Genomic DNA, 22133 nt, shown 5'->3' on the forward strand with positions numbered 1-22133 from the left:
AGCTTTCGAGAGATGGTCTACAGAAAGACTAAGGGCAAAGAAGAAAAATAATTTCTCATTTGAACTGTTTGCCATAGATTTTACCAAGCCGCAGCTAACCTGTTCCAGTCACAGTCTGAAAAAAGCTGCAAGTGCTGCAGTGCCTTTCACCCAACAGGGCCAAGCCTCAGGAATGGATTACTTGTATCAAGGGAATAGAATTACTATTACCAGATTTTGTTGGAGGATTTGTTCGCTGTCTGCAAGGAATCCCTGTAAATCGAAAGGCTAGGAGACAGGAACAGGCAGTGAAGGTTAGAGGTGGCAATGTTCTGTCCTCACTTGGACAAGCAGGTGGATTCCATGGGAGGGCTTTGGTACGTGCTGCTGCTAAATGCTATTTTGCATTTATTTTCACTAATGAGAGTAGGTTGACCATCACAAGCAAGCTACTAGTGAGAGTAGCACAAATGAAGGAATTCCTGAATTCCCATTTATGTATTTTTCATAAGTTTTAGATTTATTTTTTTTCTCAAAACAGTTGTTTGTTTTGTGGTTTAGAGTACTCCTGTATATAGGTGTAAATTTGTAATTTAATACAGACTGGCTTCAGTTATTTAAAGCAAGCAGATTGCAATTGGGGTATAAAATAACAGTAACAGTAATAGCAGGGTCTGATCTTGAATCTCTCAAAGCCCATGGTGAACTGCTACGTTGCTTGCTTCTTTTTCTGCTATGTTATACATAGGTATCAGAGCGGTGGGGTGCAGCGATTGGAACCTGGATGTACGCAGGTGGTAACGAGGATGTATCTTTCAATTTATTTTTTTTTTTGGTCTATGGAAGTGTTCTAGATTAAAGCCTTATTTTAACTCCTGTGTTATCTTAATTTGGTCTGTTTCAGCAGTATGACATGACTCTTTTTAAACACCATACTCGGAAGCCTACTCCAAGTAATTCTTCTGTGGCAGCTACCTTTGATTCGACTGTATATTTCCAAAAGTAACTTCCTTAGGCTTATTTTTTCTCAAGTGTGTTTAAAAACAGAGTGTTTTCTAGAGGGCTTTCTCCCCTCCTCAATTTTGTGTTGTAGTTTTGGCAGCAGAGATGTCTTGTACATTTGTACAACAAAAATAAGTCCTATAATGTTTGCCCCAGAGTCTTGCAGGCCTGTTTGCAAACATTTCCAGCCCAGCTGCCTCTTCCTGTTTACACCCTGGGACCTGGTCCTGTCCTGTTGCACCCACCTGTACCTGCAGGAGACTATGACTTAAAACCAGCAGCTGGGTCAGGCCATGATTCTGCACAGGTTTAATGCTTCTTACACATACACGAAGTAATCCACAAACTAATAAGGAAGAGCTGTTTTTCCTTCGTTTTGTGTGTTTATCCTCCACAAATACCAAGAGAGCATCGATGTCTGTGAGTTGGAGCTATTCATTAAAATGTGAGTCTTCGCTTGAGGATTAGTTTATTTTCAATGATGTCCTTAAGCCACTTTTCTCTAAATTGACATTGTTCTGGCCTGGAGGAGGGAGTAAAAACAGTAAATAGCAAGAAAGCTGGTCTTTATTCACAGGGCATGCCTGGAGACCTGTATAAATTTATTACAAATTGATTATGTAGAAGGAGATAATAATCGTGTGGCTATTTGTGTTGGAGCGAAGCTAATGATAGGCAGGGTCACTCGGGTTTGCTTAACGAGACTTTGACAGCTTCCTCTACTCTCTGATATTACTGTGAACTTCTTATTTACATCGAGCTCCCCCTTTGTTTTGGCACGGGACAGCTTGCTAGAACCTCCCCAGTCATGTCAGTGATGGAAAAGTAACAAAGCATACCTGAGAATCAGCCTGCTGGACTCCAGAAAGAAGAATACCTCCACTGGCAAGGTCTGCAAGAGAGGAGATACAGGGCAGAGTTCACATTCTGAGCTACAGGGCCGAAAAAAAAGCAGTCATTTTAATTAGGTGAGAGCTACTCCTTCAAAAATAACTGTGTCTTTGTGCAACATTTCTGATATGGATTGGAATAGCTTTTAATTTTGGTTTAAAGCCTCTGAGCATTCTCTTGTGAAGGGAATGACTCGGAAATTACAATTGTAAATTTGCTAGGATAAGATTTGTGACCAGTGGCTGTTATCTGGATCGCTGGTAGGGACCCATTGCAGCTAAGTAGGAAAGCTAAGGTACAATACAACTAAGCATAGGTTCTGAAGGGGAAAAAAATCTATTGCATGCAATTTTTTATTTTTTTTTATCTTGAGTCACAAAATACCATTGTATGGGTGAAGATTGAACTGTGGATGTGTGGACAATGTGATTAAATAAGAATTTCAGTAGCAAGTGAAGTAAAAACTTAAAGCAGGAAGTAAAAAGGAGAAAAAGTGTTGAATACTATGCCTTATGAATTAGTAGACTCAAGTCTTTTCTAGAATATAATGTATGCTTGGTATTGGAGGCAAAAATATGAAAATGATCTCAATGATAAAATTGCTCCCTTTGGAGTGTAGTTATGGACTTTAACTCAGTGTCAATTGTTAGAGGCTAGAACTGTTTACTGCTTACTCTCATTCAAGGTAAGTGAAACTGGAGTTCTACTGCTTTACCTGAAAGGATTGTTGTGTACCATTTCTGAATACTTACAGCAGGTTTGATTTTGGAGATCTCTATAACGAAATAGACGCTTGCTGTTGCTTGTGGGATGGGTTTTCTGCGTGTCGGGATGCTCCAGAGAACTCTGTAGTGGTACCTCTTGCTGTACATCAGTTCCTCTTCACGGAGAAATTCTGACCAGTAAAGCCAGCTTTCATGAACCTCCCATGTCTGCTGAACAAACACATGGCACTAAGATTCCCTCTGTCTGGTAGAGATGACTTAAGAGAGGTGCTAAAAAGAAACCGAGGTGCTCTTATTTCATTTTTCACACTATTCCTGTGCCTGTGTAAGATGGCGTGACCTCTTGAGTCACGAGTGGATGGAATATTCACTCACAGAAATGTATTCTTCAATCTGCTGCCGTCCTCTCTCCACTGTGAAGTCCTTGCAGGTGGTCCACTGAATGTTTTTGGCAACATATTCAGCTTCTAAAACAGACAGAATGCTGAGAATTTCTTCTGGAAATACTCTGAAATGTTCTAAGACATTGCAAATAGGGCGAGCACACTACCTTTCCCTTTTTTCTGTAGGGCTAGGAATTTGTCTGTTGCACCACGTATCACATTTGCGACGATCATCTCTACTGTTGCCTCAAGGGCAGCATTTTCATTTTCCTTGTCCATTATCTCCACCTTTAGAAAGAGAACTGTAAAAAGAGAAATGCACAAATGCCCTGAGAGAGGATTGGCCTTCAGAGCTGCAGGATCCATTGGACAAACTCAGGCTGGTCTGGACAGGGATATTGAAACAGCAGCAGGCCCACCTCCCCGTATGATCCCTTGTTCCTCGCACTCACCTCTGCTCAGACCTAATGTGAGCAGCCTTAAGCTGCGGAGGCCAACTGTTGTTGCTTCAAAAATGCACTTCCTGGGCTGGTGGAAGCCTGGCGGAGCAGTTATAGGGGTGGCCAAGGTGATGCTGGGGAGCTGTGCAGACTGGCAGCGTTGCTGTGGCTGTCCCGTCCTACCTGTGGGAGCTAGCGAGCCCTTATGGCCTTGCCTTACCGCCTCGGGGAGTGTTGGGGGAGTCGTCATGGTGATCTGGTCATGGTGAGCTGATCCAGGCTCTTGGCATCCCACCAGAATGTAAGGGCCGCGGAAATTCCTCTCCAGCAGGACAGGCTCCCAGGCAGGAAGGCGGTGCCAGCAGGGAAACACACACAGACTTGTCTGGCTTTGTAGTGTCTGTCGGGCTCAGCAATTTGGGAACTGCACCTGCCTCCAGTTCTGTGCTCTGCAAAACTCAGGCTTGGGCTATGCCGCTGCACAGAGGTGCTTGGGCCGTGGGGCCCTCCAGAGGGTGCTGGACCGCTGACTGGCTGTAAGTCAGAGACATTTTAGCAAAACGCAGGGTGCTAAACCCCCAGCAGCCGCTCTGCCGGGACAGCAGGGGAATGTTAGTAGAGGAATAAAGGGGCAAAGTGGAGATGCTGGTCCTTGTGGTCTGACAGAGGCACTTCCCTTTGCTCATTTGCATGTTCTGCATTTTTTACTGGACTTTTGCTTACTTGGTCTCATCACTTCAGTAAGAAAATTGGGAAGAAGTGCAACACAAGAGGCTGCTTTGAAACAGATTGGCAAAAAAGGCCCAGAGGCCCAGAAGTTGTGCCAAGAAATGCAGAAGCCTCCATGGGGAAGCTTGTCAATAAGCTGGAAAATAGCTCAGCAGCTGAGGGGGTCTTGCCCTGGAGCCGCTGGGGAGGTGAGGCTCGGGACACAGACCCCTGGGGAGTTGTGTGTGTGCAGTGCGAGTGAGTAAAAAAAATTTATAGCATCTCGTGCAACAAAGGAAGCTTCCAGCTGCTGCTTGGGGCAAGCTCTGTTGGGGTAACCACAGCACAAGATGTGGTGTGAAACGGAAAAGCCTCTGCTGAGCCCAGAAAGCTCCACAGGGACGGGCTGCTCTTTCTGGCTCCTCTGCCTCCTCGTTCACCCAGGCGGGACACATCTTGCTGTGGCTTCGAGGCCCTGGTATGTGGAAGGATTGTAGCAAACTCTGCTTAAAGCAGCCCTGCTTTGCTTTTTTGGATGTCGGTGTAGTTTGGGACTTCTCCACTTGGTAGTAGGTGCTTTGAGCTTGTATTTCACTGATTCCCAAGCTCTCCTCAGTCCTTCCGACAGACAAGACTTTGTCAAGCTTGTCATGCACGGGCCCAAACCAAGGCTGAGGACTTCTAGAAAGCACGAGCAGCTGGAAAGCTTAATTAACTGCTTCCTCTTAGAGCCTGGCCAGCGTCCCCAGAGGTGCCAGATGTGCCTGTCCTTGCTCAGTGACACAAACTGCGATGTACAGCTCAAGGGGACTGAGAAACGCTCAGGCACATCCCAGCTAACCATCGGGGGAAGTCAGATGAAAATTCACCTGAACTTGCTGTCATTTATGCTGTGTGAATGCAAAATAATTGTGCATCACAGAGAAAGAAGTGATTCAGTGTTAATGCAGCGACACAGGGTCTGCCTTTCACTCTGACATCTGCCAGAGGGCAGCAGACAATTTTTGGTTTACAGAGGAACCAATTCTACCCAAAGATCCCAGACAACACGCACACAAGGGTTAAATACATGTGTATCTTTATTAGGGACTCAGACCATAAGGTACAGCCGTGCAGATTCTCTGAAACGCCGCCACCTCAGTGTATGTTCTCCAAACCCTAAAAAAGAAAGCAACCAAGTGACAGCCGTCTCAGCACCACGCCCGTCCCCAAACTTTGGGGACAAACGCGCTGCCCTCAGGGCGTGTGGCTCAGCAAGCTGTCTGCCACCCCGCGCCCTTGGCTTCCCCGAGCCGTGCCTCGGAGCACGCCGGGCCCCCGGCACCTGCCTTGACCACGTAGTGCTTGCTGGCCCCCGAGAGCCGCTTGTCCCTCTGCATCATCGCCCACTGGAAGGCGTTGCGGGCCACCCTCTTCTCCTGCGGGGCACAGGGGCGGCCGTCAGGACAGGGGCAGGGGAGGCCTCAGAGGGCCCGGGGAGGCTGAGGGGGAGCCGGGGGGGGGCCCGGCCGCGCTGACCTTGCCGCCGTTGGACCAGCGCTGCAAGAAGACGGTGGTGAAGCCGGGCACGGTGAGGCAGGCGGCCATGATGGCCATGCCGGGCAGGACCTCGTACCACATCCTCGCCCCGCTCCTCTCCCTGCCCCTCAGGCGGCCGCTCCCGGCGTGCCCCCTCACGGCCGCGGCGCTTCCGCTCGCCGAGCGGTGCACGCCGGGAGTTGTAGGCCGGCCGGGCCGCGGGGAGGGCGGGGGCGGGGAGGCCGCGGCCGGCGGGCCCGGGCAAGGCGCAGCCGCGCGGCCGAGGGGGGCGCTGGGGTGCGCGGCGCTGACCCGGGCCCGGCATGAAGGAGGACAAGGAGAACGCCAGGCCCAAGGAGCGCCGCGGGGGGCCCGGGCCCGCCGTTGGGGCCGGGGCCGGGGCCGGGGCCGGCTCGGAGGGCAGGGCCGGCGGCGCCGAGCTGGAGCGGCTGGAGCGGCCCAAGGACAAGAAGGAGGCGCTGAGCAAGGTGCGGCCTGCGCCGCCCTGGCCGTGACGGGGCCTGAGGGGGCTGGGGGCGCCTCGGGGGGCGGGGGGGAGCCCATCGGTCGCCCTAACGGCCGCCCCAATAACGACCCCAGTAACGGCCCTAACGGCCCCGCAGGTGGTGATCCGGCGGCTGCCGCCCAGCCTCACCAAGGAGCAGCTGGAGGAGCACCTGCAGCCCCTGCCTGAGCACGACTACTTCGAGTTCTTCGCCAACGACTCCAGGTAGGAGCTCTTCCCCGCTGCGGGTGGGCCCCGCCAGCCCCGGCCGGCTGCTCAGCCGCGCCACGCGCCTTGTCTCTCTCCACAGCCTGTACCCTCACATGTTCTCGAGAGCCTACATCAACTTCAAAAACCAGGAGGACATCGTGCTCTTCAGGGATCGCTTTGACGGCTACGTGTTCGTTGATCACAAAGGCAAGTGGGCAGCCCGCGGCCGTGTGTCTTCATCCAGCCTCGTGTGAGCGGTGTGTGTGTTGGCTGGACTCGAGGGGTGGGTGTGAGCTTCCCAGCACACCACCCCTGGTTTCTTGGATGCTTATTTTCAATGCCTTAAGTGAACGTGATGCCCTACATCAAAAAACAAACACCCAGATCAAACATTCTATTCTTTGCAGAAATTAGTCCAGGTTAATTTTATATAGTATGCTAAATCTAGTGAAGCGTGGTTCAGGATAGTACTGATATCAAAGCCATTTGTTGTTGGCGAGGCTAATACTCGCGTCGTGCATTGTCATACCTGAGTACGAAGCCTGCAGAGTGCCAGTGGTGGGTGTTGTCCCTCTCCAAAGAAAAGGAAACTGAGACTAGTGCTGTCACCATCTGTGCCTCGTCTCTGCTGTTCTTTACGCTTCTAGCAATATGACCTCTTTTTGGTCGCGTTTTAGTTCAAATTAATATCTTTGGCACTTCAGAACTGAGCGAGCCATTTTGGTTCAGTACAAGGAACGGCTTGTTCCCTGCAGTTGTGGAAGTGACTGCTCTCTGGCAACATTAATCTTGTCAGAAACAAAAATTTAGTTTAATTAATTGGGTAAACACCCAGGTATTTAGTCACTACATATCTCTTTTCTAAATACCTGTTAGGTATTTAGATGTTAGCACATCTCATGTCTTTCAGTTTTGTAGCTTAAAATGGCTTACGGTGGGTAGCATTAAAACTTGTTAGTCTATCGCTGGTAGACCTTAAAAATCGCATATTTAGTGGAAGGTTTGTCAGGAGCAGTTGTCTGGGTTTCAGTAGGCCAAGAGTTTCACATTGAGCTTTGTTTCAAGTACATGCATTTTAACTTTCATCCATCCGGGTGTTCTATGTGACACAAAGGTCTATTCATGAAAGCCTGTCTTCTTTAGAAGGGTTGCATGACCACGTTCTCATAATGCCCATGTGTGTTGTTTTTTTTTTTTTTTTAAAGATGTTACTTTGCAGTGTAACAGCTCACTCAGTGCCTTTGCCATATCAAACAACAATATTAGATTTATTCAGCATTTATGTTGCAAGACGAAATCTTAAAGCCAGCCTGTAACGTGTGGTGGTTGTATTCTATTGCATGCTGCCAACAGTTGAGGTTTGCCTCAGTTGCCTTAACTTAAAATGTTCTCTTCTGCTTGCACAATGAATGCATAGTCTGTAGGACGAGGATGTTGTGTGGTACAGTGTACCTGGGGTGGCTGAACTGACGGTTGTGGGCAGTCTTAAGTCCAGTACTTCTTTGTTGTTGTGGGTCTGTGAATTTGATAGTATGTTAACATTGCCAGAGGGTAAAATTTTGCTGTCTCTAAAATTACTTTAATTAAATGGCTTTTAAAATGCAAGCTTTTTTTTTTATGTCGTTCCAGTAGTCTCTTCTAGTATTGCATATTCCTGGTGAGGCTCGTCTTCCTGTTTTAGCCACATACACTATGTTCTATTTCAAATCTGTTCCATCTCTATTTTAATGTGTTTTTTCCTCCCCTCTTAACAGGTCAGGAATATGCTGCCATCGTAGAGTTTGCACCTTTCCAAAAAGCTGCAAAAAAGAAGAGCAAGAAAAAGGATGCCAAAACTGGGACTATTGAAGATGGTATAACAGCTAGCTAATTTGTTTTGCATGTAGAGACTGAAGTCCTACCAGTAGCTGGAATATAACATTTTCAGTGTGACACCATAGCGTGTTGATAGAATGCTTAATTATATGTGAAGCTTATTACTTCTGCTTTGTCAGCTGCAAATTGGTTAAATATGATTGTCCCAGACAAACTTAATACAGCAGCTTATTTGAGGATTGCCAATTCATGGAAAGGCACCATATAAACAACACAACTTGTAGAAACCTATTCCAAACTTCCAGCAGCGCACAAGCAGATTCTTCTTCATGCTACAGTGCATGTCTTTTTCCTTCTCTCCCCTTCTCCCATAGATCCAGAGTACAAGAAGTTTCTGGAAAGTTACAGTGCAGATGATGAAAAGCTAACCTCTACTCCTGAAACTTTGTTGGAGGAAATAGAGGCAAGAAACAAAGAGCTAATAGGTATGGAAATCGACATACTGTAGTTACATTTTCCTAGAGCACAAAGAAACATACGTGGTGTAATTTGAAGCTGTGATTTTTCAACCTTGAAGAGTGTATTCTTTTGTACGTTTGTTTAATTGGTATTGTTGAACCTTTAGGCTAATATTATTCAGCGTGCTTCTTTTGCTCCTATGATCTAAATTCACACCTTTATTTGAATTTTATAAGATAATCTTCCTGGTTTAAACTGCAAGGCAGGTGTTAGTTAGCCAGATAAGGCTGTGGCGTGGCTGCATTTCAGGGAGATGCAGTGATGTTCCATGCAGGCACACGATAAGTTCTATTGTGGTTGAGTAAAATGGACCAGAAGAAGAATAATCTTTATTTTTTAAGCATGTTAGCACATTACAGGTATGTTTTTCAAAGTGAGGGAAGCTGAGAAAATCATAATGCAGACTAAATATCCCTTTACAGATAGGTATGCTGGCTAACATATTAGTATCCTAAACAAATTCATTGAACTGTAATTATTGTCATTGTTTTAGGATAGCATTGGAATACTTGTTTCACTGCTGTGTTGCTCTATGTGTGAGACAGATTGCATATTCTATAAGGCTTCTTCATAGCATGTAGAGTTTTGCTATAGGTATTGCAGTATTGGATAAAACATTGTTTACGTTTGCTTTCATATATTCTCTAGCTAAAAAGACTACTCCCTTATTGAACTTCTTGAAAAATAAACAGGTAAGACTTTTCTCTCCAGAATCTTCTTGTTGCCTGCAGATGCATTAATTTGCTCCTTTAGAGTATGAATATGTATAATACGTATTTTGCAAGGTATAAATTGGTATGTTTCTGCTCTTCCTTTTAAAGAAAAAGCTTTCAGCCCAAATTCCGTGTTAATATATGGTTCACACTATTAGAGTGCTGGCCTTTGTATTAATGGTGGCGATTTATGCACGTTCTGGTCACAGCTAGCAGTGTGCTAGATATTTCTGTGGTGCTGCAAAATCAGATTCCATTTTAATGCAGTTGTGGCTGAGGTCCTTGTAGGTGATCTTTCTCCTGCAATGTATCATTTTAACTTTTAGCAATGGAGAAAATCACAGATCGGTCAGATTTAACTGAAATCAGAATGATAAAGGCTAAGTCTAATGTTTATTTCCTTTCATAAGTCTTGACTTGTACAGTTTTTAAAAAACAAAACCACAACAAACTGCTGTAAAAATTCAGGTTCACAACAGTGCAATAGAGACAACAACACGTTTTTCTTTAACAATAGGGACAGTTTTGAGATGAGTTATTTTCTGATGGAATACTCCATTGCTTTGTAGCAAGATATCCTGCTGGCCTTAAAGGGATGTTTTCTATAATAAAAATGCACTGTTTCTCTTTTGATTTTTTACAAACGCAGAGACTGAGAGAGGAGAAAAGAGAGGAGAGGAGGAGGAGAGAACTGGAAAGAAAAAGACAAAGAGAAGAAGAAAGAAGAAAATGGAAAGAGGAGGAGAGAAGGAAGAGAAAAGAAGCAGAAAAACTGAAGAAAGTAGACAGATGTCCAGAAAAAGAAAGAGACAGATCAAAAGAAGAACCAAAGATTAAGGTCTAGAACAGTTCTTTATTATAAACTGTTACATTCCCTTTCCCCTATTATTTGTATATCAGTCTTTCAAAATGTGCTTTGAGTATTGTGTGAAGAAACACATGGGTTTGGTGTTAGTAAATGACCACTTTTTTTGTAACACTCAATATTAGGCATTGTAAAAGTTAACGTGCTGTAATGCTTCATAGTACTATTTAAAACTTTTGTCATGTGACTGTTGTACATGCTGTGGTGAACAGACTTGTGAATTTACTATGGAATAGAGACTATTCTTAAGCTTCCTAACATGGCGTGTTTTAGGAGAAAAACCCTAGTCTGCTGTGTGGATTACGCTTACTCATACACTCCAGCTTTTAGAAGTACTGCGATTTGCAGTAACGTTAACGTATATTTCCTACTGGACTGTGGTTCCTTTGATGCAATTTCGGTGTTGTGCCAAACAATGTGTGTTAGAGTGAGCTTTTTAGTTGAGACTTCTGTTTTCTTTGTAGCTACTTAAGAAGCCTGAAAAAGATGAAAAAGACTTGGAGAAAAAAGAAAAATCCAAGAAACTGGAAAAAGAGACTCTGAGGGAGGAAAAAAATGCGAGTAGTGCATCTGCCAAACGATCTGATGGGGAGACAAAAGAAGAGAAGGCAAAAAAGTATTCTAGTACTTGCTATAAATATCTATATGTATATATAACTTGTTTCCTGATCATACTGAAGGTCAGGCTGCTCTGCCATGACCATGTTTTGAAATTCTTTTCAAATCATTTTCCTGATAAAAGGCCTGGGATGTGTTCTCTGTGGCTGTGCACATCCCCATGATTACAAGAAGCTGTGTGAATTACCCGATATTTCTTCACTAGTGGACAAATGTGAATATTTTTGCAACTTTCTCTAGGAGCTCTGCAAGAGAAGCCCAGGGGTAGAGGACCTACAACAGGCCGCGGGCACAATCCTTGCAATGAGAGAATTATAACCGTGGCAAGAGGAGAGGCATACTCCAGTTACTAGTGCCTTTTAAGTCTTGTAAAAGTTCAGAGTGGAAAGTCTAATTCTCAACAGCTCCATGATCTGCTCAAGGTTCAGTTCTGCCATGTGAGGCAGAGAAATTGAGGTGCTTTCCAAAGCCAGAGGAAACTCAGCCAGCTATGTGAGCAGAAGGCTAAGAAATGCTAGCACTCAGTGCCATCTCTGGTTATCATGCATGACTCGGGTTAGGACAGTTTCCCAAAAGCTCCCTAGAACCTACCAATCTGTCGTCTTCATATTGCAAATTTACACCAGTATTACATTGATCTCCCAGCTCTGTTTGATGAATCTTTTGAGCTTCATTTTCAGTTTTGTTTTCATACAGATCAGAAGATGAGTGTGTAAAGGACTACAGGGACCGAGATAGAGATTTTGAAAGAGACAGAGAATATGAGAGAGCACAGAGGGAGAAACTGAGACGCCAGGAAGAAGAGCGTCGGAGGCAGAAAGAGCGCTTTGAGAAAGAGAAGGTTTTTAGAAGAAAAGAGGAAGAGGTGAAAAAGGAAAGAGACTTGCTCAGAGAAAAGGGAAAGAAAAGTGATCTTACAGACTTCACCAGCGGCATGGACAAATCTGAGAAAGTAACCAAAGATGATAAAAAAGAGGATACAATTAAGAGGGATCGTATCAGAAACAAGGTGCTGGGTTTCTTTAAATTCATGTGCTAATTCATAGGGGCCAGTATGTATTTTAGGATTAATACACTTAAGGAAAGAACAATATGGTTTCTGTTAAACTTTTCCATGTTAATGTAACGAACTTTGCCCCTGCTAGAAAGCTTCCGCATTTGTTTACTAAATTTTGTGATTTTTTTTTGTTCTTGTAACTGTATAGGAATTAAGCCAAGGTAGTGGGCTAAATTGTAAATGCACTGATTTCACTTTATTTGATGATTTATGCCAGTAGGCTCAATCTTTAAGGTGTCAGCAGAGCATCAGTAATTCTATCTGTGTATCTTTGCTGATGCTATGCATGGCTGAAAAGACATCTCGACATGGGAGAGTGATTGAACAGTTTTCTCCAAAACAGGGACGATTCTGCTACATGCGGAATGTGATAGAATAAGCACACAATGGTATAAATTCATGATATAATGTCTTGAATTCAGTTTTATATGATTTGTAAATCTGTTTTTGCAGTATTAGTACATAAGTTTTCTTTGTCACTTGAGACATTATTGGATACAAATGGAACTCAGAAGTTTTGGAGGATCTTTAAAATATCTTATTTAAGATAGATAGATATTTAAATAGATATTATTAAATATCTATTAATATTAATATTAATATTAAATAAAATTAGATGATATTATTAAATAGATATTTAAGATAGATATTTAAATATCTTCTGTATTCTGAGAGAGGGAGAACTCACCTGTCAAAGATAAAAGTAAATTACAAATAATTTCAATGTGCAGTGTTCTTTGTGGCTTGAACAGGAACAGCCTTGATTCAAGACAATTGAAGTTACATTGCCACTTTGGTGGAATAATAGCTTAGAACATCTTGAAAAGTTTGAAATTGAGCCATTTTTAATCTTGCTGATACCGTAATAACCACGAGAGCACTGAGGCTATGAAAGGGTCTAAATAGCTTTGATTTATTTCAGGATCGTCCAGCAATGCAGCTGTACCAGCCAGGAGCCCGAAGCCGAAGCAGATTGTGTCAGTACGAAGACAGTGCTGCCAAGCCGACAGATCAGGGAGCGGATAAGAAACAAGAGAGTGAGACCAGTAACATGAAGGAAGAGGAGTGACTAGCATGCAGGCCTTATGTGTTCTGACTGTCTGTGCAGCCAAAGAGCATGTACTACGCAATCCAGAAGTGCCTTCGAAGCGAAGAAGGAACAAAGGAAGAAGAGGGGGCATTGCGCTGTTGGATGTTTCTGGCTAAAGAACCTCAGTTGTAGATTCGGAATTTGAAATGTGTTCTCATTGTATTTTCAGTTATTTGAGTTTATTTTCCCAGCATCTAACTACAACAGAGAAGAGAATCTTTGCAAAGTAGAAAGACTTTGTGGCCTTAAGTTTGATATTAAATGAGTCATGCAGTCAGGAGGAGATGACACCTGGATCTAATGCCAGAGCTTTACTGTAAAGCAATCAGAGCCAGTGTTTGATGCACTTAAGCAGAGCAAGCTTGAAGTGGCACGGAGTTAATGTGGGTGTTACTGTGTTGTGTGGTGCTCCTACCTGAGACTGTGTTAGCTAAATTGTATTGCTCTAGCACTGAGACAGGTATGCAGGCGGTGGTGGCTGAGGTACCAGTGGAGTAGAGCCCTCTGCTCGTGAAAAGAGAACATCTGGAATTGCATAAAGACCTTGGGAAGGGAGAGACCTTCCTAAGGCCTCTGAATTAATTAATTTATCCAGAGAACCACTTAAGTTGGAGTGTATGAATAAGCTGGCTTAGTTTTGGATACTTGTTGACAAATTCTCATGTAAAGTCTACCTACACTGAAATGCTTATTTTTGATCACATGTAGTTGTACGTCGGGTTCTTTTCAAGCGTTCTCCCTTGTCTGGAGCCTGAAACACTCCCGCACTCCTGCCCTCTCGGTGCCCACTCCCCTTCCCCTCTAATTCCAAGTATTGTCTTACAGCCGAGAAAGAGAACTTCACCAGTAGCAGCTCCTTTTAAGCTCGCGAATTTTAGCCATAGCGATTTTTTGTACCGAACCCAATAAACTCGCACAAACTCTTGCCGCCGCCGTCCCTCTCTCAGCTCCGCCGGGCCGCCAGGAGGCGCCGGGCCGGGCCCGCGCCCATCTTGTCGCCGCCATCGTCACCGCCTCCTCCCGCCCGGGCCGCCCCTTCCGCCGCCGCCATCGCCGGGACGCCAGGCACCGCCGCGCCATGGTGAGACCAGCGGCCGCCATCCGCCGCCATCCGCCGCCCCGGGACGGGACGGGGCTTCCCCGGGGGCGGCGGGGACACGGCGGGGCGGGGGGCGCCGCATCGGGCCTTCCCTCACCGCCCGCGAAATGGCGGCTCCCTCACAGCGCCTCACAGCCCGTCATGGCACCTCAGAGCCCTCACAGCCCCCTCACGGTCCCTCATGTCCCTTTATGGCCCGTGAGAGCCCTCATGGTCCCTCACTGCCCCCTCACGGTTCCTCAGGGCCCCCTCCCGCAGCACTAACGGCCGCTCTCTCTTGCAGTCGTCCCACAAGACGTTCAAGATCAAACGCTTCCTCGCGAAGAAGCAGAAGCAAAACCGGCCCATCCCGCAGTGGATCCGCATGAAAACAGGCAATAAGATCAGGTAACGAGACCGGCTCCTGTGCTCCAGGGAGCTGCACGGGCCCTAAAGCAGGCGGCCTGTGCGACGTGAGAAGGTGCTGAGCGTGTCACAGCATTCGTGTGTGCAAGAGTGCAGTTTCATGGGTGTGACTGCCATACGAGTATTAGTGGGGCAGATCACCCAATTCTGTTGTCCTACTGTGTTTTCTTGAGGCTGTGTGGGGCTCCTGTGTCTTCTCATCCTGTAGCAGTTATTTTATTCCAGTTCTCTGTCAGTATCTACAGATGTTAGCATGGAGACATGAAAGCGTAAGCCGAACATATGGATGATTTATTCCAAAATTTTTACTTTGGCAGCCACTCTGCTCCTGACACTCCTCTCCCCAGCACCTTTGCTCTCTCTCCCAGCCGTCCCTGTTGTTGCATCTTCATGGAAGAGTACCTTGCACAAAGCAGGTGTTCAGAGATGCGCATGGTGTGTAGAGGAGCAAAGGTCTTGTTGGGTTTAGGCACTATAAAATTGACAGTATAAGATCCTTGACTCACTGCTGTGGCATTCATTTGAAGGAGTTCCACTGAATTTCAGGAAGCGTGATAAGAGAATGCTGCAGAATACTAGATAAATGTGAGGTGTATGAAAGGTGGTGCTTATCCAAGCCCTTTGGCTTACAAGTATAGTCTAGTCACATGCAGCCAGCTCTGTAGCTTGTATGCTTCCCTGTCTAGACTTCTTAGAGGGAATAGGATTCTTTCTCCCAGATATATTTATTTTTTTTCTTCTAAGTAGTGAGGAGAGTGACAGTAGCAGTGGCTGGCTCAGGCACTGAGGCAGTGCACCCAGGTTCTGTCCTTTTGCTTTTGTTAACTCATTTCTTTCTGGGAAAGATCAAAGTTGAGTGCCACAAACTTTGTCTTCCAGATACCAACTTTAAAAGGGCTTCTGTTTTGGCTGAATTGCAGTACTTTGAAATACTGTATTATGGGGCAAAACCATTATTTTTTGTCTTGTCTTTGATACCTCAGTCATCAGTTTTATTCCAAACTGTGTACTAAAGCAGGCTGCAATTCCAGTGCTTCATTCTGTGGGAGTACTGCCATTTCCCTGCTGAGAGTAACTCTGTTAATGTTGTCTTTGGTTTTACCTACCCGTTGGTGAAACCGTTTGTCCTTAACAGGTACATCTGTTGTGGTGCATAAATGAATATCCATACTTTCCTGGAAGAATCATGGAATCACAGAGCGGTTTGGGTTGGAAGGGACCTTAAAGCCCACCCAGTTCCACCCCCCTGCCATGGGCAGGGACACCTCCCGCCAGACCAGGTTGCCCAAAGCCCCATCCAGTCTGGCCTTGAATGCTTCCAGGGGTGATGGTGTTTTCCATACACTGCTCTTCCATGTTTTGGACAAAAATGATAATTTTTGTTTTAGGCTGTGAATTTACATTAACGAGGTAGCATTCATTATCATTGGACAATCAATAAACGTTTTGTCTCCAAAAGACAAGGCAGAATATTGACATGCCAGTGCTAATGCATCTCTCTCTAGACATGTTTCTTTCTCGGGGTTTAGATTCTGTTGCAGTAGCATCGTAATTAGGGAATGAAGAAAGTAAACTGATGGAAATTTGATTAAAAACCAGTACAAAGTTGATTTTTGTTGGCAGCTTGCAACTGTAGCATGTAAAAAAAATTTCTGTCCTTTACTGCTGAACTAATTGAAGGTGTTTTCGGTCCACCTGGATCCTCAAGTGTGCATTTTGCTAACTTCCACTGCTTTTGTCTTAGGTACAACTCCAAAAGGAGACACTGGAGAAGGACCAAACTGGGCTTGTAAGAGAGACTGTCTCCCGGGAACTCTAATAACACTTGTCTTTCTGCGTCAGATTGATACACCCCCACACACTGCTGGACATCCCCTCAGTCATTCCTTCCGTAGTGTTGGACTGCAGTGCCCAGTTGTTTTTGTATAAACTGGTTTGGGTTAATGATTTGAATGGGAATAATCTTGAGGCGGTTGCCATCTGAAACATGAAGACTGTGTTCTATTAGTGTTCTTTCTTTCAGGCATCCTAAGTGTTGACAGTGTACGAGCTTGTTAATAAACATGGACCTGAATGAAATGGCTGAAATGATTTCCTATGTATGTGGTGGGACAGCAACACAGAGAATAAAGGCAACGTTACTACGAACATAATCTTACCTAGCAGGAGAAACCATCAGCTTTCCAGATGCATTAGGTCTTCTTTTCACTTACCGTAGCTCTGAGCAAAGAGTACCAATTTTTAAAGAAAAGGGGTAAACATCAAAACTGATTTTAAAACTGTTAGTTTGAAGAAAATCTTTTATTAGACAAATTGTAGGGAAAAAAACAACAGTCCTTTGGAGACAGAGGACATCTACGGGTTTGAAAAAGGCAGACTTTGTGAGCCACAGCTTCTATGGCTGCAGTAACTGAGGTACCGGTGTCTGACTGGTTAACTCCAGAGAAAACTGGATCACATTTTGGGTTAGTTTTAGGAAAGGTGACTAGGAAAAGTAAGCAGCATTGTCAGAGTTTGCTAAAGATGTGTCTGTGTATCTCCACTGGTTACATTTTATGGAGCTGCAACACAAAGTGCATTGGGACGGTTTCTCTGGGTGAGGTGGCTTCCTGTGTGAGGGTCTCCAGTTACCATCACGCTGACATGGGTGTCCGCAGTGGCTGCCTTCTGTCACAGCTGCCACTTCCCCGTTACCTCCCACGTAACCCGTTCCTGCACCCAGGGGTGGACCACAGTATAGCATAGCTAGGCCCTGCTGGTCGTTCAGGTGACAGAGTAAGTAACAACCTGCTGCTCAGTCTTGTTGGGAGCTCTGTCATGGCTGGATCAAGAATGTCTTGATGCCAGCCGCAGGGGCAGCTTAATTTAAATCATTCTCAGCAGAATGGCAGCAAGGTGTGCTCAGAGGGTGAATTAGCAGCAATTTAGAAAGGGGAGAGAAGAAAGAAGGAATAAACTGAGCAGTCGGCACCCCAGCTCCCCGATGCCTGTGTTCTCCGCTGCTCGGATGTGGCTGCAGCAGAGCCCCTCCTGACGCTGAGCGTTGCTAAGTGCTCTGGTGCTCTTTGGGTTCAGCCTGCCGCGGTGCCTCAGGCCCTAGGTGGCAGCTTCCTGAGGAAGTCTGCCTGCCACACCTGCGCTTTTATGTCGAAGGTAAATAACGGCAGGCAGCAGCATATGCCAGGCACACGGAGATGCATACTAAACATGTGCTTTGCTCAGATCTCGTGTCAGTCTCTCCCTCTTAAGTGGTGTTTTTCTGAGCACAGGAAGGCAAGGCTGGGATTTTTACCAGCTTCAGGATGCTTCAGGGGTATCTCTTAGCTTCTTTTCCTGTCTGATAATAGTCTAGATAACGTCTAGTTTCTACTTTATCATCAGGGGGAAGCGGTAAGTCGCTGCAACAGGAAAGCAGCAAAGAGCACTGCCAGAGATGTTTCAAAATGCTTCAAAGTTGTTTCAGCAGAGGCCCATGTACTTCTTTTGTCACAGTAAAAAACACTTTTACCCCCGTGTTTTTTAAAAAAATCATTTCTGTGCTCTTCTCTAAACACAAGCACACGTTCAGAAGAGACGGTAGTGATGAGGATCGAAGCTCAGCCCTGGAGGCCTGCTGGCTGCATTGCTGTGCCTGCACAGCCAGACAGAGCTGCCCCCAGAGTTTCTCTTTAATCATGTCCATTAAGACCTGGCTGATGAGCGGAAAAGTAATTTTATGGACCTGAGAATGGAAAGAGACAGTTTTCTACATGGCATTTGTGGAAAAACTTTCCCAAGCAATAGATCAAACTGTTTATAACTGTCCCCCCATTTCTGTCTCCTTACCGTGCTATTTTTATCAGATGGAGCTGCTTGGGAAAGCAACCCCTTGTGGTGTTCTTCCCCATTTGACTGAAACTGCATTTCAAATTGGGCATTACGGGGTAGTATGAGGAAAATTCAGTGCGAATTAAAATTTGGTTAAAATGAAGCTTCTGGAGAACCTTAACCAACACAAACACCTTTGAGGTAATTTCTTTTGTAGCAGCTCTCTGCCCTTTCCTTCCCTAAGAGACTTTTGGGGGCGGATCAGGGATTTCACGCTAACCTTGGACCAGAACAGGGCTTCAAACCAGTGACCGAAGACAGGGAAAAAAGCTGCTTTTAGGGGGGTTTTGGTTGGCTCTTAAGGGGAGGCAAATACTAGAAATCATACAGATTGAGCAGTAGCATTTGACAGTTAGATTTCAATTGTGAATGGAAAATTCAAGTCCAGGTTTCCTGGTGGAGCGTGACTAAGCTGCCGTTAGCAGTGCCAAGGAAACGGCTCCTTCAAGGCCATTCTCACTAATTCCACTGTTTACTCTGGGGCTTACTCAGAGGAGGATGTAGGAGCGATCCCGTGCTCTCTCCCTAGCAGCACGCTGCTGTGAAAGGATGATGACAGAGGACTAAGAGATCAAAAAATGCACCCACCTGTCTTATCAACAACACTTCGGTTACCAGACCTAAAGATTACAGGTACTTTGGCATCGGTGCTTTTCACAGAGTTTGTGTGGATTTAACTGGAGTGGTTAGAAGCCAGCCTGCCTTCCCCTGGCATGGATGTGGCCAGACAAGGTACAAAAGGAGCTGTGTCACCACGTTCTTTAATCTATTAGTTAAAGCATCACAAAACCTGTGTAGATCAGGTATTAAATCCACTCCCAGTACATCTTGTATGTCTCAGCTGCTGACCTCACTGATTAAAAATCTGCCTGGACACTTCTATCTGTACATCCAGTCACTGGATCACCACTGAGTCACCTGGAAGCCATTCTTCGTGTACCATCCACTGCTGACTGGACCATTCCTGTGTCCAAGCAGCATTTCAGGGCACAGTCTGAAGATAAATGGTGTTAGCTCAGGGGGGTGTGAAACCCACAGGCTGAAGCTTCCCTGAGACAGGTTACCTGTGGATCTTTCTGCATCGAGGTGTTGGTTCACCTGTGCAAGGCCAGAGATGGGCTCAATTCCCGTGTGCACCCCTGCAGAGCCTCAGGAAGGTGCCAGAAGGAGCCCTCGGCTCCCCTCCCCTCTCCGTGAGGGCTGCTGCTCCAGGAAAAGGAACAGAAACTCCCCAGCTGCAGTTTGAGAATCACTTCTCAAATCAGACTGCTATTTAAGGGGGCAGAAATCACCTCTGGCCGCTGAAAAAGAGGAAGAGGCAGTTGTTTTTGTGAAGATGGTTTGAAGCAGCCGTGGCCTTCCGAGAATGTGAAAAACAAGTTGAAACGGGCTGGGTAGAGCTCTGTGTGGCAAACAAAATGCTCCCAAACGAGCAGAGCCTTGGCTCAGTTAGCGGTGCGCTCAGTGCTGTGCTGTTGTAGAGGTAGAAACAGAGATAATATCCTGGACTTCATACAGCTCTGGACCCTGACAAACTGGGAACTCCAGCTTTTCCTTTACTGAGAACCAGCTTTATCTTCTATAAACAAACAGCAACCCAAAGGAAACACAGGTGGCAGAGATCTTGGATGTCACGGGGAGCTAATGAGTGTTTACAGCAGACAACACTGTCTGCTTTTTGGTACCTGCCCTCCCTGCCAGCAGGGAAGCGTGAAAAAGAAAAGGGGGGAAGGGTTGTTTTTGAAGCCATGGTTGCTTTTCCTCTGTCTGCCCAGCACCAGGTCTGTGACAACTCAGTACGGTTGTGAAACATTTAATTACATTCTGCCAGTGTCCCAGTCCAGGCACCCAAGAAACAATGACAAGTCCAACCTCGCAGCATTGCTGGGAGCCAGGGCAGAGCAACGGCCTCATTTTACAGATGGGAAAATCCAGTCACCGACTCGCTACGTGACCCAGCTAAGGCCACAGCAAAAGTCTGCCATTAGCCCGGGAAGGGCAGCATGAATTTCTTCCCCCAAGCCCCCAGCCCAGGACACCACGTCCCCTCCTGGACCCCCAGGGGCACGAGCAGCCCCCGGTGCCTGTGACAGGAGGGCCGCAGCATCCCAAGTCGCCCTTCGCACCCTAGCACGGGGGAGCACGCTGCAGCAAAGGCGCTCCTGGATCCCCCAAAGCAGGGCAGGAGGTGTTTTGGAGATGCACCTGATGGCCTCCCACGCCTCCCACACCCACTCAGATGGCACAGCCCCAGGAGACCACGCAAGTCCTGGGCCAGCCCCAGGAGAGCCACGGTGCCCCCATGCAGGGGCTTAATCCTGGCTTGGCTGGGACTCGGAGCACCAGCCCGTGCCAAGCTCTCAGCTCACCGCAGGCTTGTCCAGCTGCTGTTCAGTGCGGGTTTCCAGGCGACACGGGCCTGAGGCACTTCAGCGCTCATGGAAGAAGGTGAACGCCTGTTTGACAAAGTCCCAGAGGGTCGACAAGCTACGGGGCTGCTGGGTTTTCCCCCCAGCCCCAAAATCCACACAGTCCCTCCCTGCCATGGCCTCTCCAGATGACTTACAGTTGTTGTTGGTGTTGCAAATGTGCAGCTGGGCCAAGTCCTCCTCCAAGGCCCCCGCCAGCTCCTTTAGCTCCCTGGGAGCGTCTGCCCTCAGGTACTGCCAGGCCTTGCGCCCGCTGTGGTCCCTGCAGCTGGTGTCTGCGCCGTAAGCTCCCACCAGCAACTTGATGAGCAGCTCGTGGCCCTGTAGGGCGGCCAGGTGCAAGGGGGTGAGCCCACCGCTGGCAGCGGGGACGTTCACGTTGACGGGATAACCCTTCTTCTGGGCGTGGGCAACCACCTCGATGAAGCTCTCGTGGTGGCCGTGCTTGGCGAGCCAGTGCAGAGCGGTGAAGCCCGTCACAAAGTCTTTCCTGGTCAGCAGGCTTGGGTCCAGGTCCAGCAGCCTGACAATGTTCTCCGCGTCGCCTTGGGCCACCGTCAGCAGCCACTCGTGCTCCAGAGGGTCCAAGGCAAGGGACAGCACCTCGGGGCTGTGCTCCGGAGGCTCCTGCTCCTGGTGCTGCCCGGCCAGGAGCCCGCTGCCGCCGGGCACCACCTGTGCCGGGGCGCTCCGCTTCGTGCTGCCGCTGCTCTGCAGGAGGATTCCCTTCAGCTCCTTCCTCCGGGTGCTGCCGGGGCCGACGGCCGGCCTGCCCGCCGCCCTGCCCCAGCTCCCGCCGGGGTCAGCCGGGTGCGGGGCCTGCAGGCGCTCCCTGCTCCCCGCAGCGCCCGGCCACAGGTGGGACACCCGGGCCACGGCCCCGCCGGGCGGCTCCGGGCGCCCAAAGCCCCGGGGGGACCCCGCCGCCCGCCGCTCAGCCGAGCCGCCGGCCCTCTCCCGCTCCCTCCGGGCCATGCCTCCGGCACCGGGCGAGCCTCCGCGGGACCGCCCGGCCCCGCACCTGCCGCCGGCCCCGCGACCTTTGGCCGCGCCGCGGCGGGCACCGGGCGCCCTCCTCCGGGCACCAGGAGGCGGCGGCGGCTCCCGGCGTTACCCGCCCCGGCCCGGCTCCTCCACGCCGGGACCATCCCCGGGGCAGCCGGGGCCGAGCCCCGCCGCCGGGAGGGGCCCGGGCGGGACCCGCGAGGGGCCGTGGCCGCCGCCGCCCCCCTCAGCCCGCCCCGCGCCCCGCCGCACCTCCCTAAGCCCGGGCCGCACCACCGGCAGCAGCCGCG

The 22133-nt window shown here is 47.7% G+C and overlaps 5 protein-coding genes across 10 annotated transcripts in view; 3 read left to right on the forward strand and 2 right to left on the reverse strand.

Moving 5' to 3' along the window:
• NKAP (NFKB activating protein) overlaps positions 1-855 on the forward strand; it is a 5087-nt gene extending 4232 nt beyond the window's left edge. For all 3 annotated transcript variants that reach the window (XM_083797305.1, XM_083797306.1, XM_083797307.1), the window contains exon 9: positions 3-855. In XM_083797305.1, coding sequence (XP_083653431.1) covers positions 3-32 — 30 coding nt within the window. In that variant the 3' untranslated portion in view covers positions 33-855. The remainder of the gene's footprint in view (positions 1-2) is intronic.
• Positions 856-998: 143 nt separating this feature from the next.
• Positions 999-5269, reverse strand: AKAP14 (A-kinase anchoring protein 14). 4 transcript variants are annotated; one of them, XM_083797320.1, is made up of 6 exons: positions 3641-5269; positions 3148-3268; positions 2973-3064; positions 2625-2807; positions 1821-1873; positions 999-1504 (listed from the first exon to the last, which is right to left on the reverse strand). In XM_083797320.1, exons 1-6 carry the CDS (start codon positions 3668-3670, stop codon positions 1420-1422), a joined length of 564 nt encoding a protein of 187 aa, XP_083653446.1. In that variant the 5' UTR covers positions 3671-5269; the 3' UTR covers positions 999-1419. The 4 variants fall into 4 exon arrangements, with proteins under 4 accessions (XP_083653446.1, XP_083653447.1, XP_083653445.1 ...); XM_083797321.1 differs by having other exon boundaries at positions 3433-5269; XM_083797319.1 differs by having other exon boundaries at positions 2625-2804; positions 3148-3282; positions 3433-5269.
• Positions 5270-5888: 619 nt separating this feature from the next.
• UPF3B (UPF3B regulator of nonsense mediated mRNA decay) lies at positions 5889-13963 on the forward strand. Its single transcript, XM_083797296.1, has 10 exons — positions 5889-6134; positions 6270-6376; positions 6462-6568; positions 8116-8214; positions 8551-8661; positions 9344-9387; positions 10058-10246; positions 10738-10889; positions 11588-11900; positions 12871-13963. Exons 1-10 carry the CDS (start codon positions 5970-5972, stop codon positions 13015-13017), a joined length of 1434 nt encoding a protein of 477 aa, XP_083653422.1. The 5' UTR covers positions 5889-5969; the 3' UTR covers positions 13018-13963.
• An 8-nt stretch (positions 13964-13971) lies between these two features.
• RPL39 (ribosomal protein L39) lies at positions 13972-16621 on the forward strand. The gene is made up of 3 exons (XM_083797329.1): positions 13972-14119; positions 14421-14524; positions 16287-16621. Exons 1-3 carry the CDS (start codon positions 14117-14119, stop codon positions 16333-16335), a joined length of 156 nt encoding a protein of 51 aa, XP_083653455.1. The 5' UTR covers positions 13972-14116; the 3' UTR covers positions 16336-16621.
• Positions 16622-20206: 3585 nt separating this feature from the next.
• SOWAHD (sosondowah ankyrin repeat domain family member D) lies at positions 20207-22073 on the reverse strand. The gene has a single exon (XM_083797316.1). It carries the CDS (start codon positions 21811-21813, stop codon positions 20839-20841), a length of 975 nt encoding a protein of 324 aa, XP_083653442.1. The 5' UTR covers positions 21814-22073; the 3' UTR covers positions 20207-20838.
• Between the last annotated feature and the right edge of the window lie 60 nt (positions 22074-22133).

Source organism: Anser anser (genome assembly GCF_964211835.1).
Source record: "Anser anser genome assembly, chromosome: 13".
NCBI classification, from domain to species: Eukaryota; Metazoa; Chordata; class Aves; order Anseriformes; family Anatidae; genus Anser; species Anser anser.